Here is a 25,925-nt window from a genome sequence, read left to right as displayed (position 1 = left end):
TCAACCTCTGAAACTCAGGCCAGGAAAGAGAATGAAGGTGGAGCCAAAACCAGGGAGGAAGGGAGGAAGTCAAAGCACCTGTAGGTGATGTGCTTCTGCCTCCACTTCTGTCCAGTGAGGGCATAACGCTTGTTTCTCCGCCTACGGCTCAAGTGGGGGTGATCAGGAACACCACATCGGGGTTTCTTCATCCATCTGGGCAGAGAGAAGACACATACACACCTACACTGTGGTCACGGAGCACTCTAGGAAGATACTGCACAGTCTCCAGTCCCAGTTTGAATTGCAGTGTGGGTCACTGGAACCCTGGCTTTGATGGGTTCCCCAATAGGAACACAATCAACTCATTCATTCATTCATTCATTCACTCACAACTGAATATGCGGAAACATTGCTGCATATGAGACTGGGAGTCAGGAAAATGGGCTTGATAGTTCCAGCTCTATCACTAATCATAGGAGCCCAGGCAAGCGACTGAATCAGTATGAGCCTCAGTTTCCTCATCTGCAACATGAAAAGTCAAGTTCTTGCTGTTCTTAGGTTGTAGAGAGCCTCAAAGGAGGACATATATGTGAAAATGGTCTGTAAATGTTATTGAATCGTATCACTTCCTGGTTTAAAACCCTCCAATGATCCCCCCCCCCCAAACACCTAGCATTAATTCGAAACGCCCTACCTTGGCTCACAGGGCCCCCTGTGATCTAGTCCCTGCCTACTTGTCTGATGACACCTTTACCCCTTTCCCCTCATATATTCTGCTCCAGCCACAGTGACCTTCTTGCTGTGCCTTGAACATGCTAAGATTATGCCCACTGCAGGGTCTTGGCAATTGCTGTTCCCTCTGCTTGCAACACACTTCTTCACATGGTTTGTCTCCTTCATTTAGGTGTCTGCTCAAATGTCACCCCTTCAGAGACGACTTCCCTGCCCACCTTCTCTAAGGTTTATCCTGCTTAACTTTCTTTATAGCATTTACCATTCATGGAAATTATACATTTGCATTTTTATTTATTCTTTTTCTCTCCCACCAGATCCTAAGCCACATGAGGACAGGAACCTTGCCTGTATTCCCAGTGCTGGCACAATGCCTGGCACAGAGGTGGTCACTAGTGATTTGCTGAGTAAGCGAGAACTGTTCAACAGTAGAATGGCATAGCTTGGAAGACAGCAAGTGCCTTGTTGTTCAAAAAGTAGCTAAACAACTGTAGGACATAGAATTTTTAAATTTATTAGTCTGTTGTCTCTAGTAAATGAGAAAATCTTTGAGGACAGGAACGGTATCATAGTCATCACTGTTTCCCCAGAAGTTAACCCAGTGCCTGGAACTAAAGTAAATTCTGATAACTGTTTATTACCAGGTAAAGTTATATCAGGGAACAGTAACCTCGGACATTATTGGGATATAAAAGAGGGGCCAGGGTAGGAGATTTAAAAACTCATGGCTGATTGAGGCCCAGGCCATCCAAATCCCTGCTGGCCTAATGACTCTTTCACTAAAACAATAGCTTGGGATTGCTAGAAGGGAAAACAGTCTGACCTCATTTGCAGTTGTTGAAAGCAGTTGCTACTGGCAATATAGAAAAGAGACAGAATATTATAACCAAATAAAATATAGTGTCTACATCATCTACAGTGTCCTATACTCAGAAATCAATAATGGAACACACAATAATAACAATACCATGCATTGGAATAAAAATTGATGAATTTCACAGTGTTTATATTAAAAAAATTTTTTTTTCTGATTCTCAATACAACTTAGTGAGGTAACCAGAAATTATTTATTCTCTGCTTTATAGGTGGGGGAAAAGAGACACATAAATTGAGTAACTTGCAAAATATAACAAAATAATGAGGTGGGGTTAGAACTTAGTTGAATGAATAAGTGATCTATTAATTTTCATGCTTAGCACAAGGTTGGGCTAAAGAAACTGTTTGTTGAATGAATGAATGAATGAATGATGAGTGAATGAGTGAATGACTAATGTGTGACGTTTTCCAAGGTAGGCACTCAAAAATAGTACTTTGGCCCTGGCCGGTTTGGCTCAGTGGCTAGAGCATTGGCCTGCGGACTGAAGAGTCCCAGGTTCGGTTCCAGTCAAGGGCATGTGGCTTGGTTGCGGGCATATCCCCAGTGGTGGGTGTGCAGGAGGCAGCTGATCGATGTTTCTCTCTCATCGATGTTTCTGGCTCTCTATTCCCTCTCCCTTCCTCTCTGTGAAAAATCAATAAAATATATTTTTTAAAAAATAGTACTTTGAATTGCTTATCTAGCTTCCTTTCACTGACAGTCCCTGGGAAAGGAACCAGGAGCTATCTCGGCAATGACAGGGCTGAGCAAGGCCTGGAAGGTTCCCCAGGGGGGAAACAGGCCCAGAGAAGGCAGTGGACTGCCCAAGGCCACAGAGCTGAAGCCAACACTAAGGTCTCTAAATTTTACCCCAATGCCTTCCCTATTCTTGTTTTAAGTGTGACTGCCTTCTTCCTGTCCGGGCCTCCAAATCAGCATTCCCCACCTTCCTGCAAAGAGGGGGCGGGGCAGAACCGCAAGTGGGAAATGCCATCCTCCTCCCTCAGATCATTCCCTCTGCCTCCTCCTCTCGTGTCCACCTGCCACACTCTGAACTCTGTCCAGCAGGCCTGGGGCTTTCTGGAACAGAGTAAAACCCAAGGCCAGGTGGTGCCTCAGCAGAGACACCAGTGCTTCTGCCCCAGGATGCACTGCCACGAGCCCTGCACAAAGCCCTCAAAATAACCTCCGCTTTGAAAGGCGGTCGGGTCCTCTCTAACCAGCTCACTCATGGGGCCACGGGCTAAGGAGTCCATTGTACTCCCAGCACCATAGGAGCAATCTAATGTATTATCTCAGAATTCCACAGTCTCACAATCAGAGAATCCTAGGAGTAGAAAACATTTGGACAGAATGTTAGGCTCATAAAACCCCATACTCACCACATTTTAAAAGCTTAGACACTCAGAACAATGGAATCTAGAATTTGAGAGTCATAATTCAACACTCCCCTTTGTAAATGAACAAGCTGAAGCCCAGAGAGATGATTCTCTCACAGTGACTCATCCAAGGGGTGGATAGATCCTGGCTCCTCATTTGGGTGGATTTTCCGTTCTTTCACCCACGACCTTCCCCACATCCCCATCCAGCCCTGCTCTCTCCGCCACCTGAGCTCAGGATCCAACCGCCCCACCTCCTTTCTCATGACTTTTCTTAAACAAACTGAAGCATGCCCAATTCTCTTCAAACTTAAAATAAACAAAATTCATTTCTCTCTAGCTATCATCTATTCCTCCCTTTCACTATTAAGCTTCTTGAAAGTTTCCCTACATTTGCCATCTCTACTCCTCACCTCTCCTTCTCCCCACTGCAATCTAATTTCGTCTCCACCATTCCAGAGCTTACAATGACCTCTTTGTTTCCAAACTCAGCAGACACATCCCAGTCTCCTGTTTGACCAGCCTGCGCCAGCTGAGCTCATTCGCCATTTCCCCCTTCACTGCCATGACATCACAACCCCAGCTCCTTAGACCTCTCTGTCTGCTCCTGCTCAGCTTGTTTTGAGGGGCTCCATCCCCGGCACTCTTCCCTTCCTCCTCTTACTCTCCCTGAGCCTTCTCGACCATCCTCGTGGCTGGTTTGTTATTACCTCTCAGTGTCTCCCTGAAACTCAGTGTTTCCTCTGAGTCCTAGACTGATGTAGCCAGATGACTATTTTTCACTAAATGGTAAGCCTCTGGTGGGGGGGTGGGGGTGGGCAGGGACCATAGGATCAAGCACAGGCACTCAGCAAACATTTGATAAATGGAAAAAGTGCTGTCAACTTTTTTTTCAAGCGTTCTCTGCGTCAAGTGTCTATCTCAGGGAATGCTAGAGGGATGACTCGTAGAACCACCAGTTCTAGAGTCAGGAAATTTAAGGTAATCTATAGCCAAACCCCTTGCTGTGCTGATAAGGAAGCCTAGGCCCCAAAGGGTTAAGTGACTTGTCCAAGGTCACACAGCACGTCTGTGGCAGAGCCCATCCCCAGCTCACCTAGGAAAGGGCACCTTGGGGTGTTGCCTTCCGGGATGACACTGAAGAGTAAAGGTAAGGAAGGTAGCATGGGTGGGCATGGTGCATACATGAGGCCATGACAAATGTGAACCTAAACGTAAGTCCAGAAATTTCAAAGGCACAATGTCCTATGCAAATCTTACTCGATCGTTGTCTGATCCAACACACCGGTGACTGGGATCCCGTAAAACTGCTGCATAGTGGAGACAGCTGACTGTAAGGCCTTCCCTGAGTGCAACGCAGATGCCCGTGAATCATAGGGAAGCAGATAGCCATAGGACTTTAACCAGTTCTGAAAGACATGTGAAAGGAAAGGATGCATTATGCTGGAGAAGCCTCTGTTCTACCTGGGCAGAGATCTGCCCTTGAAACGGATCATTTTACCCAGGGGCTTGAGGACTCATGCTCTGATTTCTTCCTCCTTGACTCTCTCCTGAAGACATGCAAATTCATCTCCAGAAAACACAGCTCTTGTTGGCTTACTCTCCTGCTATAAACCTTTCACTGGATCTCTACTGGCTACAGATAAAGATTAAATTTGCATTCAAGGCTTTCTACTACCCTGACTCTTTGCTCATTTATTGAGTGGTTTCCACTGACAGATGTAACATACGACTAGACATGCGAGGGCACAAGAACAGTTCATTTTCTGAAAGACAGTGGCCTTCCAGAAACCTATTTGTCTAAAGCCAGAGTCTGATGAAGAATTATGCGGTAGAATATTTACTGGCATGAGGTTATAGTATACATTCTTTACTGCTAACCCCTTCTAAAAAGCAAGCCATTAAAAACAAATATGAACAAAAACAATATTGATATTTAATTTAAATATCAATACATAAACATATGCATAGAAAAGCCTATAAGGGCACAATAATAGTATGATTACATAAGAGAATTTCTTGTTTTTAATAAATATACACTGAAGTATTTAGGTTTACATAAGGGTGTATCTTATCTGCAACTCTTTCTTAAATGAGCTCAGGAAAAAAAATAGAGAGAGAGAGAGGAAATAGATGTTGTAAAATGTTAATAGTTGGGGAATCAGGTGAAGGATATTCAGGAATTCTTTGTCCTATTCTGGAAAACTTTTCTGAAAATCTGAAATAATGTTAAAAAGTTTATATAAAAATTAATAAATATCCTTTGTTATAGTATCATGGGGGACTTCTTTTTTTGCTCTTTTCTTTTTTTTCTAAGTTTTATGCATGGAGTCATTAAAAATAAAAAGGGCAAGAGAATCTGAAGTAGCTTGGATGATGAAGCTCCAACAAAGCAATGAATCTGAAAGGCAGCGAAGTAAAGACAATTATTCCCACTAATGAGCATGAGGGGATGGAAGCCTGAAGAAACCAGAGCACCAGGAAACACTTGTGGCATCAACTGGAGCATGAGAAGAACATCCATTCATTTCCTGAATTCATAAGCATTTACAGGAGCCTCCTGCGTGCTGTTCTAAGCCAGACAGAACCTGTGCCCATTCAGAGGATTGTCCTGGACACCAGGTGAGCTCATGGAAGAAAAAGAATGTAGGCAACGATATTATTCCCTTTCTATCTATAGTTTTTGTTTCTTATTTCTATATGAACAGTCTTATTGTGGATATGCCTGTTATTACAAGGCAAATCAAACCATTTTTGGAAGGAGGCAAACAAACTATAAATAATTATTTACTTTACCAAAGGTGACTAACATCTTTACTGTCTTGTGATAAAATCCATTGGACTGGTTAAAAATAGCTTGGCTCAGTGGCTGAGTGTCAACCTATAAACCAGGAGATCACGTTCAATTCCGGTCTGGGCATATGCCTGGGTTGCTGATTTGATCCTCAATAGGGGGCGGGTGCAAAGGCAGCCAATCAATGATTCTCTTTCACCATTGATGTTTCTCTCCCCTTCTCTCTTCCTCTCTGAAAGTAATAAAGATATATATTTTTAAAAAACACAAAAACAGCCTGGCCAGCATGGCTTAGTGTTTGAATGTTGACCTATGAACCAGGAAGTCATGGTTTGATTCTGGGCAGGGCACGTGCCCAGGTTGTGGGCTCCATCCCCAGTAGGGGGCATGCAGGAGGCAGCCGATCAATGATTCTCTCTCATCATTGATGTTTCTATCTCTCCCTCTCCCTTCCTCTTTGAAAACAATAAAAAACATATTTTAAAAAAATCCAGCATGTACAGGGTTCTATGGGAGAACAAAAGAAGGGTGTCTTAGCCACACGGGGGGCAGGGACAGAGAGAAAGGAGTGCTTGGGAGAGGCCTCTGAGTGGAGATGGGATCAGAGCTGTTTTGGTGGATATAGCATGTGCAACAGTCTGGAGCTGTGAGGGAGCATGGCACATTCTGAGCAGCCTTTAAAATGGGTACAACTCGGGGAGGGCTGTGTGGTGATGAGTAGAGAGGGTTGGAAAGGAAGAAAGTGGGGAGGTGATATACAGGGTGTGGCAAAAGTAGGTCTACAGTTGTTTGTATGGAAAATAATATAAGAATAAGCTCTGTGTTTCAAGTACTCACAACTGTAAATCTGTGTTTGCCCCACCCTGTATAATAATCTGTTCACCAAGTGGACAAATTACAGAGAATCACTTGTGACTTGATGGTGGCCTAGGATCAGCCAAAAAATTAAGCTTCCATTTCCTTACTTGTAAAATGTAAACAGTAATTCCTCCTCCCCAGATGGTCATTAAGATGAACAAATGCACCTGGCATAATCACTCCAAAGGTGTGTGTTATCTCTTTCTTTGGGTAACATGCGTGTTGAGATCTAGTCATCTCACCTTCCCACATTCTCCCTGAGCCAAGAGCCAGTCCTACTGGGTCCTTTGAAGGCGGTACATTGTCGTGGTCAAGCCGACTTGCTCCCAGGTGACCTATGGACATAACCTCTCAGCAGCACCGGGAGCACTGCACACGGAGAAACATCAGCCGACTTGAATTGTGTACTCTTTACCCTGTTTCTCAACTTCTTAGGACCAAACACAATCACTTTCTATCAAACTTTAGCTTAAGGAAAATGATTTCTCTACAGGAGATTCTGTATGGTTTTTTGGGGTCAGACAATGAACACTGGGTAACCAATGGTTTTCCTTTTTGGCCTTTCTGCCAGGCATCTTTCAGCCAAATTTATAGCATAAGTGTTGAACACGGTGATGCTTGAAAGTAGCTATTATTTTTGTCATCTTTCTGACCACCATGGTATGTGTCATCCTTAAAAGTCTTACTTAAGAACATTGTTTCAATCTGTAAACTGCCGCAAGCCCTTCCAAAAAGAGGTATGGTACAAATCCACAGTAAATCCAATTCCTCTCTAAAAATCCAACTAAAATGAATTATGGCATTTGGGAAATGGCTGGGGCTCTTTGGACAGATACTGTGGACAAACCAGCCAGCCAACTGATTATTCTTTGATTACCTACCTCTAAACTAGCATGGAATTTAAGAATCTTCTCCCCTCCTGCTCTCATTACTGCTTATGGTAGGAGGTAGGGAACAGGGAACTTTTAGCATAAACCCACTCCAGCCTTCTAGGGCTCCGGGAAATTAAAAGTATCTCCTCCTCAGTAAAGGGCAGGCTGACGTACCCAGATCCTTTTCTGGGACACTCCAGCAAGAAGCATCTCAAAGCCAATCGGATCCACTATGAAGGTCTCAGTCTATCTCAGAAGCTACAGGAGTTAAGATCTAAGCACTCAAGTCCTAGGTAAATGTCTGGGTCAGGAACAAACACTGGAATGGATCAGCCTTCTCTGGGTTCTGCTTCCCTCCCCTGTTCCCTGGGGACAATCCTCAGAGCTCAGGGGCAGGCGCCTATGAGGGGACGTGGGAGCAGGAGGGGCTGGTCAAATGACAGCTCTACACCAGGGAACAGGGCACTGAGCTTGGACCTGGTGCATGCCTATGAGCATATGCGCATGTGTGTGTATGTTAGAGGGTAGGAGGCCAAGGACTATGGATTAGCCACCGGACAATTCCAGCTGCTGCTGTCTCTGCCACTCACTTGCTCTGCGACCCAGGCAGTTCTCTGACTGCTCTGGGCAGAAGCCCCTGATGTTGGAGCAAGTCTTCTAAACTCCAGTCATAGCAATTCCAAAACGTTTCCTGCCCTCTGTCACGCCCAGGCTGCTCTTGCTGCCCACAAAGCCCATTCTCTTTGTGTGTGAGCAAACGCATCCTTCAGGGCTAGCTGAAATGTCATCTCCTTTGGTAAACCTTCTTTAACTCTCCTGGGCAGAGCTAATGGGTGCCCTGTTTGCTCCCGAAGCGCCTTCCTTCTCTGACACTCTAAGCACGACTTCCGCTGTGTGTCACACCTGATGGTTGACATGTTTTGCTCACTAGATTGAGTTCCTGAGGAGCAGAGGCTCGTAAGTATTTTTGTATTTGCTATGGTACTTAGCACAGTGCCTGGCACAATAAATAATGAATGAATAGGTGAATAGTTCGTCTAGGAGGCAAAGTCTGGGCACCAAAAAAGGCATTTCATCTTGGCAGGTTTAATGAGGAATATACATGAAAGCACCAAGTACAATTCTTGGTATCTATTAGAGGTTGGAAAAAACATTTGCTGAAATTCAATCTATTGTAGTTTGACTTCTTTGTTTAAAGAGGCAATTGGCTACATTGTCCCATCTGGGAAAAAAAATCCACTAAAGGAAAAAATCCCCATTCAGTTTTTGTTTTGTTTTTTGAGAGAGATCCCATTCAGTTTTAAACAAAACGACCCACCTTTCATCTTTTTTGCACTTGGACCCATTAATCAATCACCAGCCACGTCAGAAGTCTGACCTTTACAGCTCAGTTAACCAACTCTAAGATGTCTGTCACCCTTTAAGTGCTGAAAGAGGTGTAAACCCAGAGGAGAGTGAGAAAAAGCTCAGCGCCGCAGAGCAGGGACCAAAATAGCTGGGCTGAACCAAAGATGTAGAGTGTGATTGGTCTGCAGGCCACAAGGCAGGATTTGGTTCTTGAGAAGCCAAAGCGGAGACATTCAGAATTAGTGGTAGACAAAGGAGAGAACAGAGAATAACAAGGAGAAAAAATGTGGCCCAAAGAGGGAAGAGAGGGGCAGACAGCAGAGGTGGTGGTAAGATTAGAAGTGGTAATGGAGGCAGTAAGAAGCAGGCCAACTGGTGGTGCTGCTGTTTGCTCTTGGAAAACAGGCATGATCATGGGTGGGGAGGGAGAGAAAGATGTATCAGTTAAAATCGTGTGAGCTCCTGGAGGTATGCAGGAGCTCACACCTGCTTGGACGGGAGCTCAAACCACTATAAGACCTGGAGAAGGAGTGGGAGATTGGTCAGGATCAGGTGTTTGATCAGAAATGCAGTGGAGAAGGTGTTATCAAAAAGGCCAGAGGTGCCGAAACCGGTTTGGCTCAGTGGATAGAGTATCAACCTGCGGACTGAAAGGTCCCAGGTTCGATTCCGGTCAAGGGCATGTACCTGGGTTGCGGGCACATCCCCGGTGGGGGATGTGCAGGAGGCGGCTGATTGATGTTTCTCTCTCATCGATGTTTCTGACTCTCTATCTCTCTCCCTTCCTCTCTGTAAAAAATCAATAAAATATATTTAAAAAAAAAAAAAAAAAAAAGGCCAGAGGTGACATTTATTAAAAAGGACCAGGCAGAAAGGTGTCAGATTTGGAAAGCATGGACTAGAATGAGGGAGAAAGAATAAAAAAACTTGATCAAAGAGTTTGGGCAACCAAGGCCATAATCTAGGGTGATGATGTGAGTGACAGGAGCAAGGCATTGGTCTCAACAAGCACAGGAGGCCCAAGTCCAGTTTTAGAGGCTGCATGTGTAGAGGGACGGTGGCAAACTAGAGCATGACTAAGGGAGAGTGGCCAGGAAGGCCAGGAAACCAGGAACCATGTTCTGTGAGGAAAGATGAGGCTGTGGAGGCTGAAGAAGAGAGCTGCAGGGAACATGACAGTCTTCAAAAGTCAAATGGATATGGATGAAGGAGATTTATATTCTGGTTGGCACAGTGCAAAACCAAGACCGGCATGGAGACAAGCGGATATAAGAAACAACTTTTTAACATAGATGTCCTAATTATAAGAACAATTATAATAGCTACAATTTTTAGAACACCTTACTATATACCTGGCATTGTGCTAGGCACCCTAGAATGTGATGACCCCATGAGGTAGGAATTGTGATCCCTGAACTGCAGATGAGGAAACTGAGGTTCAGAGAGGTTAAGTAATCACCCAGAGCACAAAGCTAATAAGTGGCAGGATTCAAACCCAGATATATCTGAAACTAGGCATTCCTTCCTCCTTATCACAGTTCTTATCACACAGTGCTGTAATCACATGTTGACTCACGCGTCTCTTCTTCTTGACTATACAGTACCTGATGGCAGGGCCATAGTCTGTCTTCTTCACCATTGTATCCCCACCCCTAGCCCAGGGCCTGTTATAGATACATATTTATTGAATGAAGATGAGTTGATGTGTTCAGGGTCAGAACCATTTATACAGCAGGGTTTCTCAGTCTCAGCACTATTGATATTTAGGGCCAGATACTTCTGTTACAGTAGGGGGCTGTCCTGTGCACTGTAGGGTGTTGAGCAGCATCCTTGGCCTCTACCCACTAGCTGCCAGATGTCTCAGACATTGCCGAAAGTTTCCCTGAGGCAGACAAAATTGCCTCCTGGGATGAGGTTCAGAGTGAGAGCTGGTTTTCTTATTTGGGCAGGTGGCTATGAGCAGGCTTGATGTAGGATGTGGAGAGCAGTGAAGAGCGAGAAAGCCTGAGTGCACTTTTAGGGTCAGGGTTGAGAGTGTACACTCTGGCCGAAACTGGTTTGGCTCAGTGGATAGAGCGTCAGCCTGCAGACTGAAAGGTCCCAGGTTCGATTCCGGTCAAGAGCATGTACCTGGGTTGTGGGCACATCCCCAGTAGGAGATGTGCAGGAGGCAGCTGATCGATGTTTCTCTTTCATCGATGTTTCTAACTATCTCTCTCCCTCTCTGTAAAAAAATCAATAAAATATATTAAAAAAAAAAGAGTGTACACTCTGGAGACAAACTGTGCTGGGTTCAAATCCTAATTCTTTCATTTACATGACCTTGGGCAAATTATCCAGCCACTCTACTGCTTACTTCCCTCATCCACATCATGTTATTAGCAGGTGCCTCATGGAGTGGTTGTGAAATTAAGTAACATAATATGTGGTATTAAGAACTCAGCAAAAGATAGCGATAATAATGACTAATGACTATCATTTTCCTGGTAGGTGACAAACAACTCTAATCACCTCACTGAACTGTAGTCCCAAACACTAAGAATGTGTTCCTCAGTGTGTAGTCCTGTGTGCCCTGGGTTGTTGGCATTGCATCATCTGGGGAGCTTGTTCCCAAAGTGCATGTTCCCAAACCTGCGCCTAGATCTACGGCACTAAATCAGAGACTCTGAGGTTGGGAACTGGGGATCTGCACCTCAGGTGATTCTGTTGCTTACTAAAGTTTGAGAACCACTACAGCAGTGGTTCTCAACCTCCCTAATGTCGCGACCCTTTAACACAGTTCCTCATGTTGTGGTGACCCCCAACCATAAAATTATTTTCGTTGCTACTTCATAACTGTAATTTTGCTACTGTTATGAATCATAATGTAAATATCTTATATGCAGGATGTATTTAGGCAACCCCTGTGAAAGGATCGTTCAACCCCCAAAGGGTCACGACCCACAGGTTGAGAACGCTGCACTATGTAAGGACCTTTGGGAGTGATGACCCAGTGCCATGAAGAAATGTGTCACCTCTAATTTACTAAGGCAGAAAGACTGTTACCCACTTAGAAAAGCCAGCCACTACCCTCTGCCTCAGTTCTGCTCTCACCTTTGGTTCCTTTGCCTGCCCATCTCCTTGGCCAGTCCTAACTTCAGCAAACAGCCCATCAGTACCCCAACCTTGAGATTCCATTGTGTCATTGCATAGCAGCATCAAGAGTGGCCCAAGATCATCCTTCCCCATCCATTGCCACATTAGCTCAGTCCTAACAACTGGGTGTTTACCTCAGTTCCCCAGCCTGGTACTCAGGTCTTAGCTGAGATTGCTATGATCCTAATCCGTTTCTCAGTCTCAGATTCCTTGCCTGGTTCTCAGTCTCTCCAGAGAGTGACACTCTAATCCAGTGGTTCTCAACCTTCCTCATGCCGCAGCCCTTTCATACAGTTCCTCATGTTGTGGTGACCCCCAACCATAAAATTATTTTCGTTGCTACTTCATAACTGTAATTTTGCTACTGTTATGAATCGTAATGTAAATATCTGATATGCAGGATGTATTTTCATTGTTACAAATTGAACATAATTAAAGCATAGTGATTACTCACAACAACAATATGTAATTATATATGTGTTTTCCGATGGTCTTAGGCGACCTCTGTGAAAAGGTCATTCGACCCCCAAAGAGGTCACAACCCACAGGTTGAGAACCGCTGCTCTAATCCCTAACTTCTATTGCCTAACTTTGCTCTTTTCAGCTGAATGTCCTGGTGCAAATGACCTAACTTCTTTTTCTTTGTCTGTTAAATAGAGGATGATAAAAGAAGGCTTGTTAGGCCTGGCTGGTGTGGCTCAGTGGTTGAGCATCGACCTATGAACCAGTAAGTCATGGTTTGATTCCGGGCAGGGCACGTGCCCAGGTTGCGGGCTCAATTCCCAGTAGGGGACATGCAGGAGGCAGCTGATCAATGATTCTCATCACTGATGTTTCTATCTCTTTCTCTCCCTCTCCCTTCTTCTCTGAAATAAAAAAAAATATCTTTTTTAAAAACGGGCTTGTTATGAGGATTCAGTGAGATAATGCACCATGGTAGGTAAAATAACAGTCCTTCAAAGAAGTCTACATCCTAATCTCCCAAACCTGTGACTATGTTACCTTACATGGCAAAGGAGAGTTCACAGATATGATTAAGTAAAGGACCTTCGGTGGGGAAGATAATCTTAGGTTACCCAAGTGGGCTCAATGTAAGCACCAGGGTTCTTAAGGAGGCAGGGGGAGCAGAGTCAGAGAAGGAGATGTAATAATATAAACAGATGTCAGAGTGTTGCCATTGCTGGAAGGGGCCACAAACCCAGGAATGTGGGTGGCCTCCAGAAGCCGAGAAAGACAAGGTATGAATTCTCTTTAGAGCCTCCAGAAGGAATGCAGTCCTGCCAACACCTTGATTTAAGCCCTATTTTGAGCTTCTGACCTCCAGAACTGTGTTGTGGTAATTTGTTTCAGCAGCAATAGGAAACTAGGATGCATGTAAAGCATTGAGCAGATCTTGGCACACAGGATGCATTCTCACAATGTCACTGTCTGTGTTCTTGCTCCTGTACACTCCAGCAATAGATTGACCCCTTTGGTCATTGCTGCCAGAACAAGTCACTGTATCTCTTCGGTGAGTCCTCAGAGATCAGCTCTATCACTGTGTCTTTTCCCTCCAGTTCCTATCCCACAGAAACCCTGTTTCCTCCTCTACCCATTCAACTGAGGCCCAGCCTTTCCACTGAGCCCACCTGAGTTATAACTAATTTTTGAATACTTTAAATGTGAAGGCTTAACCATTCAGGTATCTAGAAAATGCACTGGCCAACCATACTTAGAGAGCATCTAATTTAGCATGCTTGTGTTGCAGAAGAGAAAAATAAATCTGAGAGAGGGAGAAATTACTTATCTAAAATCAAAGAGCAAGTTGGTAGAGAAACTGAAAATGGAGCCGCATGTCCCTGCCTCCTAGGGAGGGTTCTCTGTCATGCTACACCCTCCACACTAGCTCTGGTTTGCCTCCAAAGGCTGTGTTTCCGCACCCTCCCACCCCCACCCCCCAGTTACACAGCCTATCTAAACAGGGCTCTCAGGATCGCCCACAATGCCCAACTTAGCTTCTTGACAAACACCTTAATGGCGCGGTGTTGCCTCTTGGCTGCCACCAGCTCTTGAGTGGGTGGTAAGCGCCCTGGTGGGAATTCCCTGGTGTTCTGCACAATGTCCTTGGCCCACTCCCAGGAGGCCACCACAAGCCAGACAGCCACCATGCCCAGGGAGGTGGCACATTTGGGGTTTGGGGTCAGCTCTGGGATGTCTGAGTTTTCCAATGTGGGGAGGCCTCCTCTCAAGGCCAGGAGTGTGGCAATGCTCTCGTTCACTCCCTAAGAAGTGAGGAGCCTTAGCCTTCCTCGCCCTTTCCAGTGCCTTCCTGCAAACCTGCTCGTTTCCTGTTCCTGGGGCTTGACTTATTGATGAGTGAGAAGAGGGGAAGACAAAGACCATGATGAGGCCTTACTTTCTCAACTATAACAGGCAGATGGCTGAACTAGATAACCGCTGAGTAATTATATAAAGTTCTATTATTTTAGTTTAATTGGATTCAGTATGGAGCCTACCTTCTGGTTTCTCACTGCCAGTCTTAAAACCCAAGCTCCTTATCATGGCACTCAACAAGCTTTTGCCATCTGAGCCTTATCTTCTGTTTTTATATCCTACCTCTTTATTGTCCACCCCAAGGTCCCCCTACTCTAGCTATGGATCTTCTTGTGTTGCCTGAACACATTCTGTAGGTCCCTTCCTCTGTACCTTTTTCATCCCCTCCCCTGAAGTGTCTTCCCTCGTGTATTTTGGCCTCTCCCCGATAAACTATTAAATATCCTACAAAATACATCTTGAATGCCACTTCATTTGGGAGGGCTCTCTGGGGTCACATGGACTCCCTCTGTGCTCCCAATGGCATCATCTGCACCCTCACGAGCAGCATCTGTCATAGTACATTATAAGTAGTGGTTTACGTGCCTATCACCCCCCACTGAACTCTTCCTTATACAGCTTACAGCCCGGTTGGGGAGGTGGACATGGAAAGACTGAATGTTTCCTTGCAGTTGTGGTAAGTGGCGTGAAGGAAAAGGAGAAGGTGCTATGCCAGTGTATGACAGGAGATGCGTCTATGATGTCAGGGATGGCCTCCCAGAGGGTGTGACACCTCAGCTGAAATCTGGGTGTGAGTGAAAGAGGTAAAGGTGGAATGATGAGTATCCCAGGAAAAAGACTATCTTATTGAATTCCTGAGATGGGAAGGAGCTTGTATATTAGAAAAAAGGCCAGGGTGGCTGGAGCTTACTGAGAAGGTGGTAGGTACAAAAGGAAGCTGGTAAGGTGGGCAGAACTCAGTGATACAGGGCCTCAGACTTATTAGGCATCCCAGTGGGTACTGGCTACAAGGGGGTTTGTAATACTATTCATTCTACTTTCATGTGTCTTTGAATTTTTTCCATAATAAGACCTAAAAAGAAGTAGTAGTATTAGCCTTTATCGTAAAAACAAATTTATTTATCTATCTATTTATTTATTTATGAGAGTGAAAGGGAGGAGGAAGAGGAGAGAGAGACAGAGAGAGACAGAGAGAGAGAGAGACATCGATGTGAGAGAGACACATCAATTGGTTGCCTCCTACACGAGGCCTGACTAGACCTGGGAATTGAACCTGCAACCCAGATACATGCCCTTGACTGGGAATCAAACCTGTGACCCTTCAGTGTGTGGCCTGACGCTCTAACTACTGACCCATACCAGTCAAGGCCTAAAAGCAATTTTAAGCAAGCATGATCAGATTTTTTGTTTTATTTTAATTTTTTAATTAAATATTTCAAGTGTCCAAAAGCATCTATATAAAAGCCCAGTGACTAGAACAACCAGTGGCTACGACACGCACTGCAGCAGCCAATCAGCCTGATCTGGGCCCCGATCGGCCCCTCCTCCTGGCCAGCCCTGCTCCCAATAGGCCCCCAACACCCTAATCGGGGGCTGGGCCGGCCAGCCAACTGCCCACAGCCTCTCCCCCCAGCAGGCCCTACCCCCAGTTGCCCCCCCACCCCAATTGGGGGCAGGGCCAAGACGGCCAACTGCCTGCAGCCCCTCCATCCCACCAGCCTGGCCCGATGGGCCCCCATCAGGCGGGCCGGCTGGTCCCCACCCGTGCATGAATTTGTGCACCAGGCTGCTAGTATAAAATAATAAAACAAACATTGGATAACCACCAACCAGCTTTGTTAAACCTTAGCTTTTGCCATATTTACTTCAGATATAACTGACCCCTTGTAGATTTATTTTTAAAAGGTCACTCTGGCAGCTATTTGAAAAAGGATTAGAGGCAGGAAAAAGAGGCTGATCAGATGGGAAGTTTTTGACATCCAGATGTGACATGCTGGAAGCGTAGACTAAGGTGAAGGCAGTGGAGGTGGAGAGAAGTGGACACAGGGAAGATCCACACCGGAGGTGGGGTTGCTGGGGCTTGGCGATTGATTTTGTTGAGGCAGGTGAGGAGAGGAAGGGGTGAGGATGACTCCCATCCTTCTGGCCCTGTGTTTTTGGGGCACAGAAAACCATGCACATGAGTGTTTTTGGTATATAACTGAGTTTTTAAATGACCATTGCTAACAAAAGTTGTTAATAACAATGTCTTATACTTCTCTACCTACTTTATTATAACAACACGGTATAATCTTTGAAAAAGTATTATCTTTTATGTAGATGGCTTTGCTGTTATCCTATATACCATTAAAGTCTGGTTCAAAGTTGGCTTTTAAAATGAATGCATGGAGTAAAGATGAAGAAAAACTAGCGAAAGACTTGAATGGAATCAGTGCTGAATCCAGAGAACCTAGATGATTTGTTCCCAAATCTCTCAGCTGGAGAGGGCCAGAGCTGGCATTCACTGCTCTTATCCACAGCTGTATCCCTAAAACAGGTACACAGACCTAAGCTGTGCTAAGAAAGCTGAACACATCCAGGGCAGGGGCCAGCACCCAGAGCAGCTTCAGAACAGGCCCCAGCCCCTCCACCTCCTCAACATGGCTCTGAGCCGGCCAGGTCTGTGCTCAGAAACCTTTAATGACTCCCCTGGCTTTGGAAGAAAGCCAATTTCACAATCTGCTCTCAGCCTCCCTTTCCAGCCTCTTCTTCTCATACACTCTTACTGGAAATAGCAAGTAACCCAATGCCCCAGGCACAGCAAATTATTTACTGCTAACTAAATCTGCCACACGCTTTTGTGGAACCTTGGTTCATGGTTTTTCTTCTGTCTGGACTGCCCCCCTCAACATTCTCCGTCCTTCTCGTCTCTCAAAGGCTTATCTTCAATGTCAGCCTTCTTTCTAAAACATTCCCTGACTTCCCCAACCTCAGCTGGGGACCTCATCTCCTTCCCCTTCAGTGTCCCTCCAGACCTTGTTTATACCTCTAGCAAGCATTCATTTATTCGTTCAAAAAGTTACTGATTTTTTGTGCACCAAGCACTGTTCAAAGAAGTTGGTGGGGGACAGAGACATTGAAATTAATTTTAAAATGTTTATCAAATGTCTTGAATGTGCCAGGCATATACTAGGTACTGGGGAGACATTGGCTGCAGTCTATTAAGAATTCGGTTCCTCTCATTTTAAGTTCAAACTATACCATATCATAAGGCTAAGCATTTCCTAAGATTAATCTCTTTGGTATAATTATAATTTACTTTTATTTGCTCTAAAATTACTTCTTCAAGGACTGGAGTGGGACATACCTGGAAATGGAAAACACTGGCTAAACAGCTATCACAGTAATCAAGAACAGGACAGTCTAGTGTAGAGGGAAAAGACTCAGACCACAGACAGAAAATCCAATTCTGGTCCTCTCTTTACTGTTTGTTAGCTACACATGGGTCCCTGGATAAGATCTAGATTAGTCACTTCATCTCTCTGAATCTCTGTTTGCTCTTCTATAAAGTAAGGACAATATTTTCCCTGTCTACCTCTTGGCATTGTTGCCAGGATCAAGAGGGGCCATGAACATGGAAGTACAAAGCACCCTGTAGTAATAAGAAAACGCACAGTAATTGTAAGATACAATGAATTAAAAACACAGGGACTATATTCAGGTTAGTAAAAGGAAGAACTTCCTAAGAGTGAAGCTCTTTTTGTTTTTTTGTGTGGTTTTTTAAAGACAAGAATGAAGCTATGCTGGAGGCCATGGTAACACTGAAATATGTTTGGGTTGGGAATCTGATAGTGCTTCTTCACAGGCCTACCCCACCGCTAGTCATCTAGGGCTCTAACTTTCCTTGACTTCAGATACAAACCGAAGAACATTCTGCCCAGAGCAGATTCCTCGAGCTGGTCTAGAGGGCAGGACTCCATTATGCCCTTGGACTGGGCATCACTCTGTTACTTATGTGCCTGTGTGATGGGCTTGTCTCTTTCTGCCTGTACCAATCTTCCTCAGAATCAATGGGAAACTGGGAGGGCCAAAAAAACTATTTGTGGGCCATTCTACTCCGCTAATATGAGAGATGCTTTAAATAGACCAAACACAGGAAGCCAAGTAGAGAACCCCCCTCCCAAAGTGCAAAATACAAAAGAAACACTTAAGAAAGCAAAGGAGAGGTGCTCTCCCTCCCAGGAGCACGCTCTCCCTGCCTTTCCCTTTCCCTTTTCTCTCCTCATCCCCTCCCCTCCATGCCCCAGAAAAAAAAAAAAAAAAAAAAAAAAGGAGAAAACAAACTGGATGAAATTTCTTTTGTCTTTTGGTAATGAAAGATGAGAGAAATGGAACCAAAAGCCAGAGATGGTGAAAATGCTTTCAACTAAGAAGTCACGAAACCAGGAAAAAGTTCCCAGTCACCTCCTATCAGGTTCAGTGCACTTGGGCAATTCACTAATGGCAATTCAAGAAATACTAAGTACTACTATGCGCTTATGTGGTGGTCTCTAAGGTCATGGCCACTTCTCTCTCAATTCCTCTTTATTGTATGTCCTACCACTAGATGGCAACCTACTGAATAGGTTATGAAAGAACTCAAGGGTGAAATTGTGGAACCACTGCTGAAAGGAATAACGCTGTTTCCACTGAAGGAAGAACAGGTAGGCAGTAAGTCCCATCCCTAAGGAGGGTTTCAGAAAGGACCTGGAGATCCACATACCCATGAGCATCTATTTCAGATCCATGTAACTTTTTGGCATCAGGGGTAAAGTGTAGAATCATTGAATGTTTGAATACTTAACGATGACCACTGGTTGTTGGGGATTGTGTTAGATCTAAAAACATAAAGTGTTTTGGTTGGGGAAGGCCCTGCCTAAGAACCATAACTCCCACCCCCACAAATAATGTTTAATTATTTAAAAAACTTAAATGGCAAACTGGCTGAGGCTGCCTCAAACTATTCCCCTGAGAAGAGAGAAAAAAAAATGACGAGAGAAGTCAAGGAAAGTTTCCTAGAGAAGCAAAGCTTGGGCTGGAACTTTAAGGAAAGGATGCAGATGGATGGGTGGAGGTGCAGACATAAACAACATCTGTAGGTGTCCAGAGAAACCTGGGTAACTTGCCTTAAGATAAAGGAGAGCCCGGCCAGTGTTGCTCAGTGGTTGAGCCTCGACCTATGAACCAGGAGGTCACGGTTCGATTCTGGGTCAGGGCACAGGCCCGGGTTTTGGGCTTGATTCTGGGTAGGGACCGTGCAGGAGGCAGCCAATCGATGATTCTCTTATTGATGTTTCTATATCTCTCTCCCTCTCCCTTTCTCTCTGAAATCAATGAAAAAAAAAAAAAAGATAAAGACAAGCCTTTCTGGAATAAGAATGTGCACCGATGAGCAGTGGGAAAGGCAGCCTTCTAGTAAGGAGGCAGGGTGGAGTCCAACTCCAGAGGCTTCAAAAGAGAGAAAGAGGAGTAAGCAAGGTTACCTGCAGGCTGTAAAACAACAGTATTTATATAAGGTTTCAACCATGTGATCTACTAGTACACAGTAAAGGGATAATTAGATGCAAATCGTTGAGAGAAGCAGTGGATATAATTAATCTATCAGAAAGTTTTGGACAATATATTAGGCATTGAAAATGGAGACATCATGGAATTAAGGGTGGTGCTTTAATGAGGGCCTGAGAACTCAGAGACAGGAAACAATAGGTGGAAATAAATGGTCACTTCACTGAATGAAAGGCGATTAAGAGTGCAGGGGGCCCCAAGAGACTTTGCTGGGACTTGTCTGATTTAAATTTTTTATAAGTGATCCCGAAGAAGTAGAGCAAAGTGAAAATTTCAGGACTGCAGATCATATTAAGCCCTTTCAGGTAGGGAAATGCTTTGCCAAAGGAGAGCGTGAGAGCTGAAGCAAAGGTATTGAGTGGGATGCAAAACGGCAGTCAATGTGGGGGAATGTAAGGTAATGCACTGCAATAAAAATAATCCACGTACTGGGTGTTGTGTTCCAGGCTATCAGTTTTGACCCAGGAAAGGGATCTGGGTGCTAGATTGTTTCCTAAAGGCAGTGGCCTAAAGTGTTGGGGTCAGGAAGGTTGACAAAGGAATAGGCAGAAGCAGGAAGGAACCTGAAAACCGAAGAGAAAACCAACCTTCCTTTGTGCAAGACTACAGGGTCCCACATCTAGGGACAATGGTCAGGTTTATATCTATTGAAAACTAGGGTGCTTTCTTTGGCAGCACATATACTAAAATTGGAACTATACACAGATTAGCATGGCCCCTGCACAAGGAGTAGATAAAAAAGAAGTCAGGGCCCAAGGATAACTAGAAAAGGGCAACAAAAATGACCCAGAGGATGAATACGGCTAATCTAGGGGTGGCCTGTTATTAGGGGCAAACTTAAGTGTGCAATGACAAAGGCTAAGAGAGGTGGAACAATCAAAGCCCATAAAACTAACAAGGATAAGGAACGGATACAACCTTCTCTCCAAATCCTGGCACATTCAAGCAAATAGCCTCCTCTTAGTGCTTGAAATTTCATAGAAATAAAAGGGTTTCAGAGTTTAGATCACCTGGCCCTATCCTTCCATATTTGAGATGGTAAAATCCGTGCCTAGAGAAAGCAAGGAAAGGGCCCAAGGTCACAGACACCACCATGGGCCACATTCAGGTTAGAAGCTAGGCTTCCTAAATCCCAGGTCAGGATCTTTCCACCTCACCCTCTGCACTCAGGAGGACTAAAGGAATCCTACTTTTGATAGTGTATAAACCCATTACGCTGAGATGTAATAAAGATGAAACACAGCCTTAGCTGGTTTGGCTCAGTGGATAGAGCGTTGGCCTGCGAACCGAAGGGTCCCAGGTGCAATTCCTGTCAAGGGCATGTACCTCGGTTGCAGGCTCCTCCCCGATCTGGGCCCTGGTCAGGGCGCATGCAGGAGGCAACTAATGGGTGTGTTTCTCTCACATCAATTCCTCTCTGTCTTTCCCTCTCTCTTCCATTCTCTCTAAAAGTCAATGGAAAAATATCCTCGGGTGAGGATTAAAAAAAAAAAAAAGATGAAACACAGACTAGGGAAAGTTTTCATTAAAAGTCGCCATAACTGCCCTGACCGGTTTGGCTCAGTGGATAGAGCATCGGCCTGCGGACTCAAGGGTCCCAGGTTCGATTCCAGTCAAGGGCATGTACCTTGGTTGCGGGCATATCCCCAGTGGAGGGTGTGCAGGACGCAGCTGATCGATGTTCCTCTCTCATCGATGTTTCTAACTCTCTATCCCTCTCTGTAAAAATCAATAAAATATTTTTTAAAAAGTGGACTAGCTATTATAAGATCTTTGAAAGACAACTACCAAATGGGGCTAAAAAGACTTTATACCCACTCTAATTTTTTTTATTTTTTAAATCCTCACCCAAGGATATTTTTTTATTGATTTGAGAGAGAGAAAGAGAGAGAGAAAGAGAGAGAGAGAGAGAGAGAGAGAGAGAGAGAGAGATATGCGAGAGAAATATCGATCAGTTGCCTCCTGTATATGCCCCAACTGGAGACTGAATCCTGCAACCTAGGCATGTGCCCTGACTGGGAATTGAACCCACCACCTATTCTTTCTTTCTTTTTCTTCCTTCCTTCCTTTCTCTCACTCTTTTTTTGGTGCTCAACCAACTGAGCCACCTGGCTGGGCTACACTCTAATTTTTTTGGATCATGTACCCATGAGAGATTGAAGAACACTATGGATTCTCTCCTAGAGAAACACATTTGCACATACAAACACAATTTTGCACATAATTTCAGAGAGTTTATGACCCCCTGAGTTCCATGCCCAGTTCCCATTCTGGCAGATTCTTCTGAACAAATAGACTACTTCCTTCAACAAGCATATTCTATCTCTTAGAATTTACTAAGGCAATCACTCTGATTTTCCTCAGCAAAAAACCCACTATCCAAACTAACATCACTTACTAGAATGTAGACCTCTAGGTTGGAAGAGACCAAAAAAATTACCTAGTCCATTGTCTTCACCACCATGTGATATAAAACAAAGTTATGGTTAAATATACACGGAGACAAGAATCAGCCTGCCTAGGTTAGAATCCCAACTCCATCACTCACTAGCCCTATGACCTTGGGCAAATTGTTCTCTATTTCCACTGAAGGAAGGTGGGTATGTAAAATGGGAATAATAATTGCAACTATTTCCTAGTTATGAGGATTAAACAGGATACTAATTTATATACAACACAGCACCAGGCCTGGCATGGAGTGAGTGCTCATTAAATGCTAGCTGGCATTATTGTTATTATTATGCATGTATCCGTGCAAGTATGCATGTATCCATCCCATCTTCTCCTGGAGCTTTGGCTTGCACATGCCAGTAATGAGCAGCTCACCGCCTCCGAAGCTGGTTGAGCAGCTCCGATTGTTACAAACTTCTTCCTATATTGAGCCGAAATCTGCCTTCTTGCAACGCCTACCCCCACCCCTGTTGGCCCTAGTACTGCCCTGCGGGGCCACGCAGAGCAAGTCTATCCTTGCTCCACGTGACAGCCCTTCGGATACGAAGACAGTGATGGAGTCCTTCCCGTCCCCTGGCCCCCACCCCACCCATCCTCTCCCTCCAGCGTGCACATCCTCGGGCTCTTCCCCAGCCCACAACCGACCGGCTGCGCTTACTATTTACTCCGAGGCGGTGTACGGCTTCCCTCACACATAGTCATGCAGGCCACACACCCCACCGCCGCTAACAGCGACCCGCCCGCGCCGCTGCCCCTGTCCGCGGTGCTGAAGCGCTCCCGGCCCCGCGGCCCCGGCCCCGCCCGCCGGCCCCCGCCCCGCGACCCCAGGCGCGGACCCCCGCACCGCCACCTCCCCGCTCCCAGCCGCAGGCGCGGCCCGGCCCCGGCGCCGACCCAGCCCCCGCCCTGCCCGGAGGCCCCGCGCCCGCGCCCGGCCCCGCGCACCAGCCCCACCTGCCCGGCGAAGGGCGCCTCCGCCTCGGCCGCCCGCGCCGCCGCCGCCGCTCGGTCCCCGGCCCCCGCCGCCGCCGCCGCCGCCCGCGCGGCGCCCGGGAGGCAGCAGAGCGCGGGCAGCAGCAGCAGCAGCCTCCCAGGGGCCCGCCAGCGGCTCCAGCGCGGGGCCCGGCCGGGCGGCGGCGGCCCCGGCGCGGCGCGGCCGCCCCGGCTCCTCGGCATCCCCGCGGCGGGGCCCGGCCGCCCGGCTGCGATGGCGGCGGCGGCGGCGGCTCCGGCCGGGTCCTCCCGCTGCAGCCGCTGCGGAGCCGCCGAGTCACGGCGCTGCGGACACGCGCCCGGCCCGCCTGTCTTCGCCGCCGCCGCCGCCTCGGCCGCCAGCGCGCCCCCGCCTCCGCGCGCCCCGCCCCGGCGGGGGGCGGCCAGGGGCGCGGGGGCAGCACCCGGCGGGACCCGCGGGGGCCGGCTCTGCGCCAGCCCGGGGGCACTGGTCGAGGAGCGAGGCCGGGAAGGGGCCGCGGAGGCCAGAGGAACAGCTCGGGAGGCAGGGTCCAGAGGGGTGGGGCTGGAGGAGGGGGGTCGAGGGGCAGCCCTGAGGGAGGAGGAAGAGGCTAAACAAATAATCCTGGAGAGAGAGCCACGTGATGGCTCCCGGGAGGGTATAGGGGTCGAGGGTCCGAAGCCACTGGACTGAGGGGGGAGGCGGGGGGGTGCCCTGGGGTTAATGGCGGGATTGGAGAAGAATGAGTTAAAGAAACAGCCCGGAGGAGAGCGCCTGGGGGTCTGCCCTGGCTGAGGACGGGAGAATAGAGCGGCGGGTGTTTCAGGGGGCAGGCCTGAGCGACGTTAGGTGAAATTAAGGTGAAGCTCACCCCTCACCCCCCAGAGGGAGCGACATCACCCAGCTGGGAAGATCATCTGTCATCCAAAACAACCCACGTTAGCGAGCACCCCCATATGTGTGGAGAACTCGGGACTACCTGGGGTACAACAGAAAAGGAGGCCGGCTCCCGGCGTGTAGAGTTTACAGCTTGGGGAGAAGCGCAGGGTGGGAAACACCGAGCGCCCGAAAGGACGCTGGCCGGTGCTTCCGGGGTCGGGAGGCTCGCCTGGGCCTGGGGAAGGCAGGGGAGGGGTTAGGGAGCAGGTGGGACTCCAGCGAGGCCTTGAAGGAAGGGCGGATTTCAACCAGGGAAAGGGAACGGGAGGGGCACGTCAGGCAGGAAGGTGAGGATGGACGGGATGTGACTGGGGCAGTTTCTCTGGAGCACAGGGTTTCTATAGGAACGAGCTGGGAAGTGAGGGAAATAGTACAAGACCTTAATTCCTAGGATTATGAATTTGGGTTGAAGAAAGATGGGAGTGGCGGTTGAAGATTTTTCTGTTTGTGTTTTCTTTTTTTTTTTGAGCAGGATGATATGTGGAAAGCGGTATTTTATAGTTACCTGGTAATTTGGAACCGTGGAAAAGGAACAGGCTTTAGAATTACTCCTATGTTCAAATCTGGGCTCTGTTACATTTTTATAAAATGATGCTGGTAGAACTGTTTAAGGTTGCTGTAAGGATGAAGTGGTTGGCACTTTATAGATGTTCCACATTAGTTCTCCCCCCAGTGTACAGAACAATGACCAGAGGAGACAGACAGATTAGTTGGGAGACTACGGCAATAGTCTAGATATGAGAACTAACGATAAGCCCAGCTGGCATGGCTCGGTGGTTGAACATTGACCTATGAACCAGAAGGTCATGGTTCAATTCCCAGTCAGGGCACATGCCCGGGTTGGAGGCTCAATCCCCAGTGTGGGGCATGCAGGAGGCAGCTGATCAATGATTCTCTCTCATCATGGATGTTTCTATCTCTTCCTCTCCCTTCCTCTCTCTGGAATCAATAATAAAAATATGTTTTAAAAAACAGTTTCAAATTTTTAAAAAAAGAACTACATAACAAATAACAAAATAATTAACATTTATTGAATGCCTACTGTGGCCTAAGCCTTTTACTATGTTATATTGCCTTTAATCCGTATAGGTAAACCCTATGAAATAGATTATCTGGAGCAATCTGACCTTACAACACTTTTTCTAGAATGGCTTGAGGGAGGTGACAGGAGTTTGGTTTAGACTTTCTGAGATGGAAATGACCACAAGATGCCTGAGATGCATGTAGAAATGAGTTCAGAAGAGGGTGGAGAAGGAATATTTTGGAAACCTTCAGTCAATATGATAGAAACTGAAAGACCAGAGTGGGAAAGAGCCATATAAGCTAAGAGCCTCATCTTTTTAAAACTATATATATTTTTTAATGATTTTAGAGAGGAAGGGAGAGGGAGAGAAAGAGACATCAATAATAAGAGAAAATCACTGATGGGCTGCCTCCTGCATGCCCCACACTGGGGATTGGGCCCGCAACCTGAGCATGTACCCTGATATGCCCTGACCGGGTTCATAGATCCACGCTCAACCACTGAGCCATCCCTGGCCGGGCTACAAGCCTCATCTGACACATACATATTCAGGGCCTAAAAGAAGTGGAGCCCACAAATAAGTCTAAAGAGTGGCCTAAAAAGATTGAGGAATTGGTTGTGATGTATCATGGGAAAGGGGAGGAGTGTTTCAAGGTGAGGCAGAGGGTTGGCAGTTTCAGGGAGATCACAGGGACTGAAGACTTG

General features: G+C 46.4%; 1 protein-coding gene across 1 annotated transcript in view; it reads right to left on the bottom strand.

The window, feature by feature from the left end:
• The window catches only part of MMP24 (matrix metallopeptidase 24), a gene marked incomplete at its 5' end in the record, with an annotated part of 44,622 nt that extends 21,144 nt beyond the window's left edge, over positions 1–23,478 (bottom strand). The window contains 3 exons of the mRNA XM_081097028.1: positions 79–195; positions 4,210–4,358; positions 23,257–23,478. Coding sequence (XP_080953154.1) covers positions 79–195; positions 4,210–4,358; positions 23,257–23,478 — 488 coding nt within the window. The remainder of the gene's footprint in view (positions 1–78; positions 196–4,209; positions 4,359–23,256) is intronic.
• Positions 23,479–25,925: the final 2,447 nt, after the last annotated feature.

The sequence above is a fragment of the Myotis nattereri genome, assembly GCF_964212035.1.
Source record: "Myotis nattereri genome assembly, chromosome: 8".
Lineage (NCBI taxonomy): Eukaryota > Metazoa > Chordata > Mammalia > Chiroptera > Vespertilionidae > Myotis > Myotis nattereri.
The sequence above is the reverse complement of the archived record's forward strand: the minus strand, read 5'-3'. Positions and strand labels throughout refer to the sequence as shown.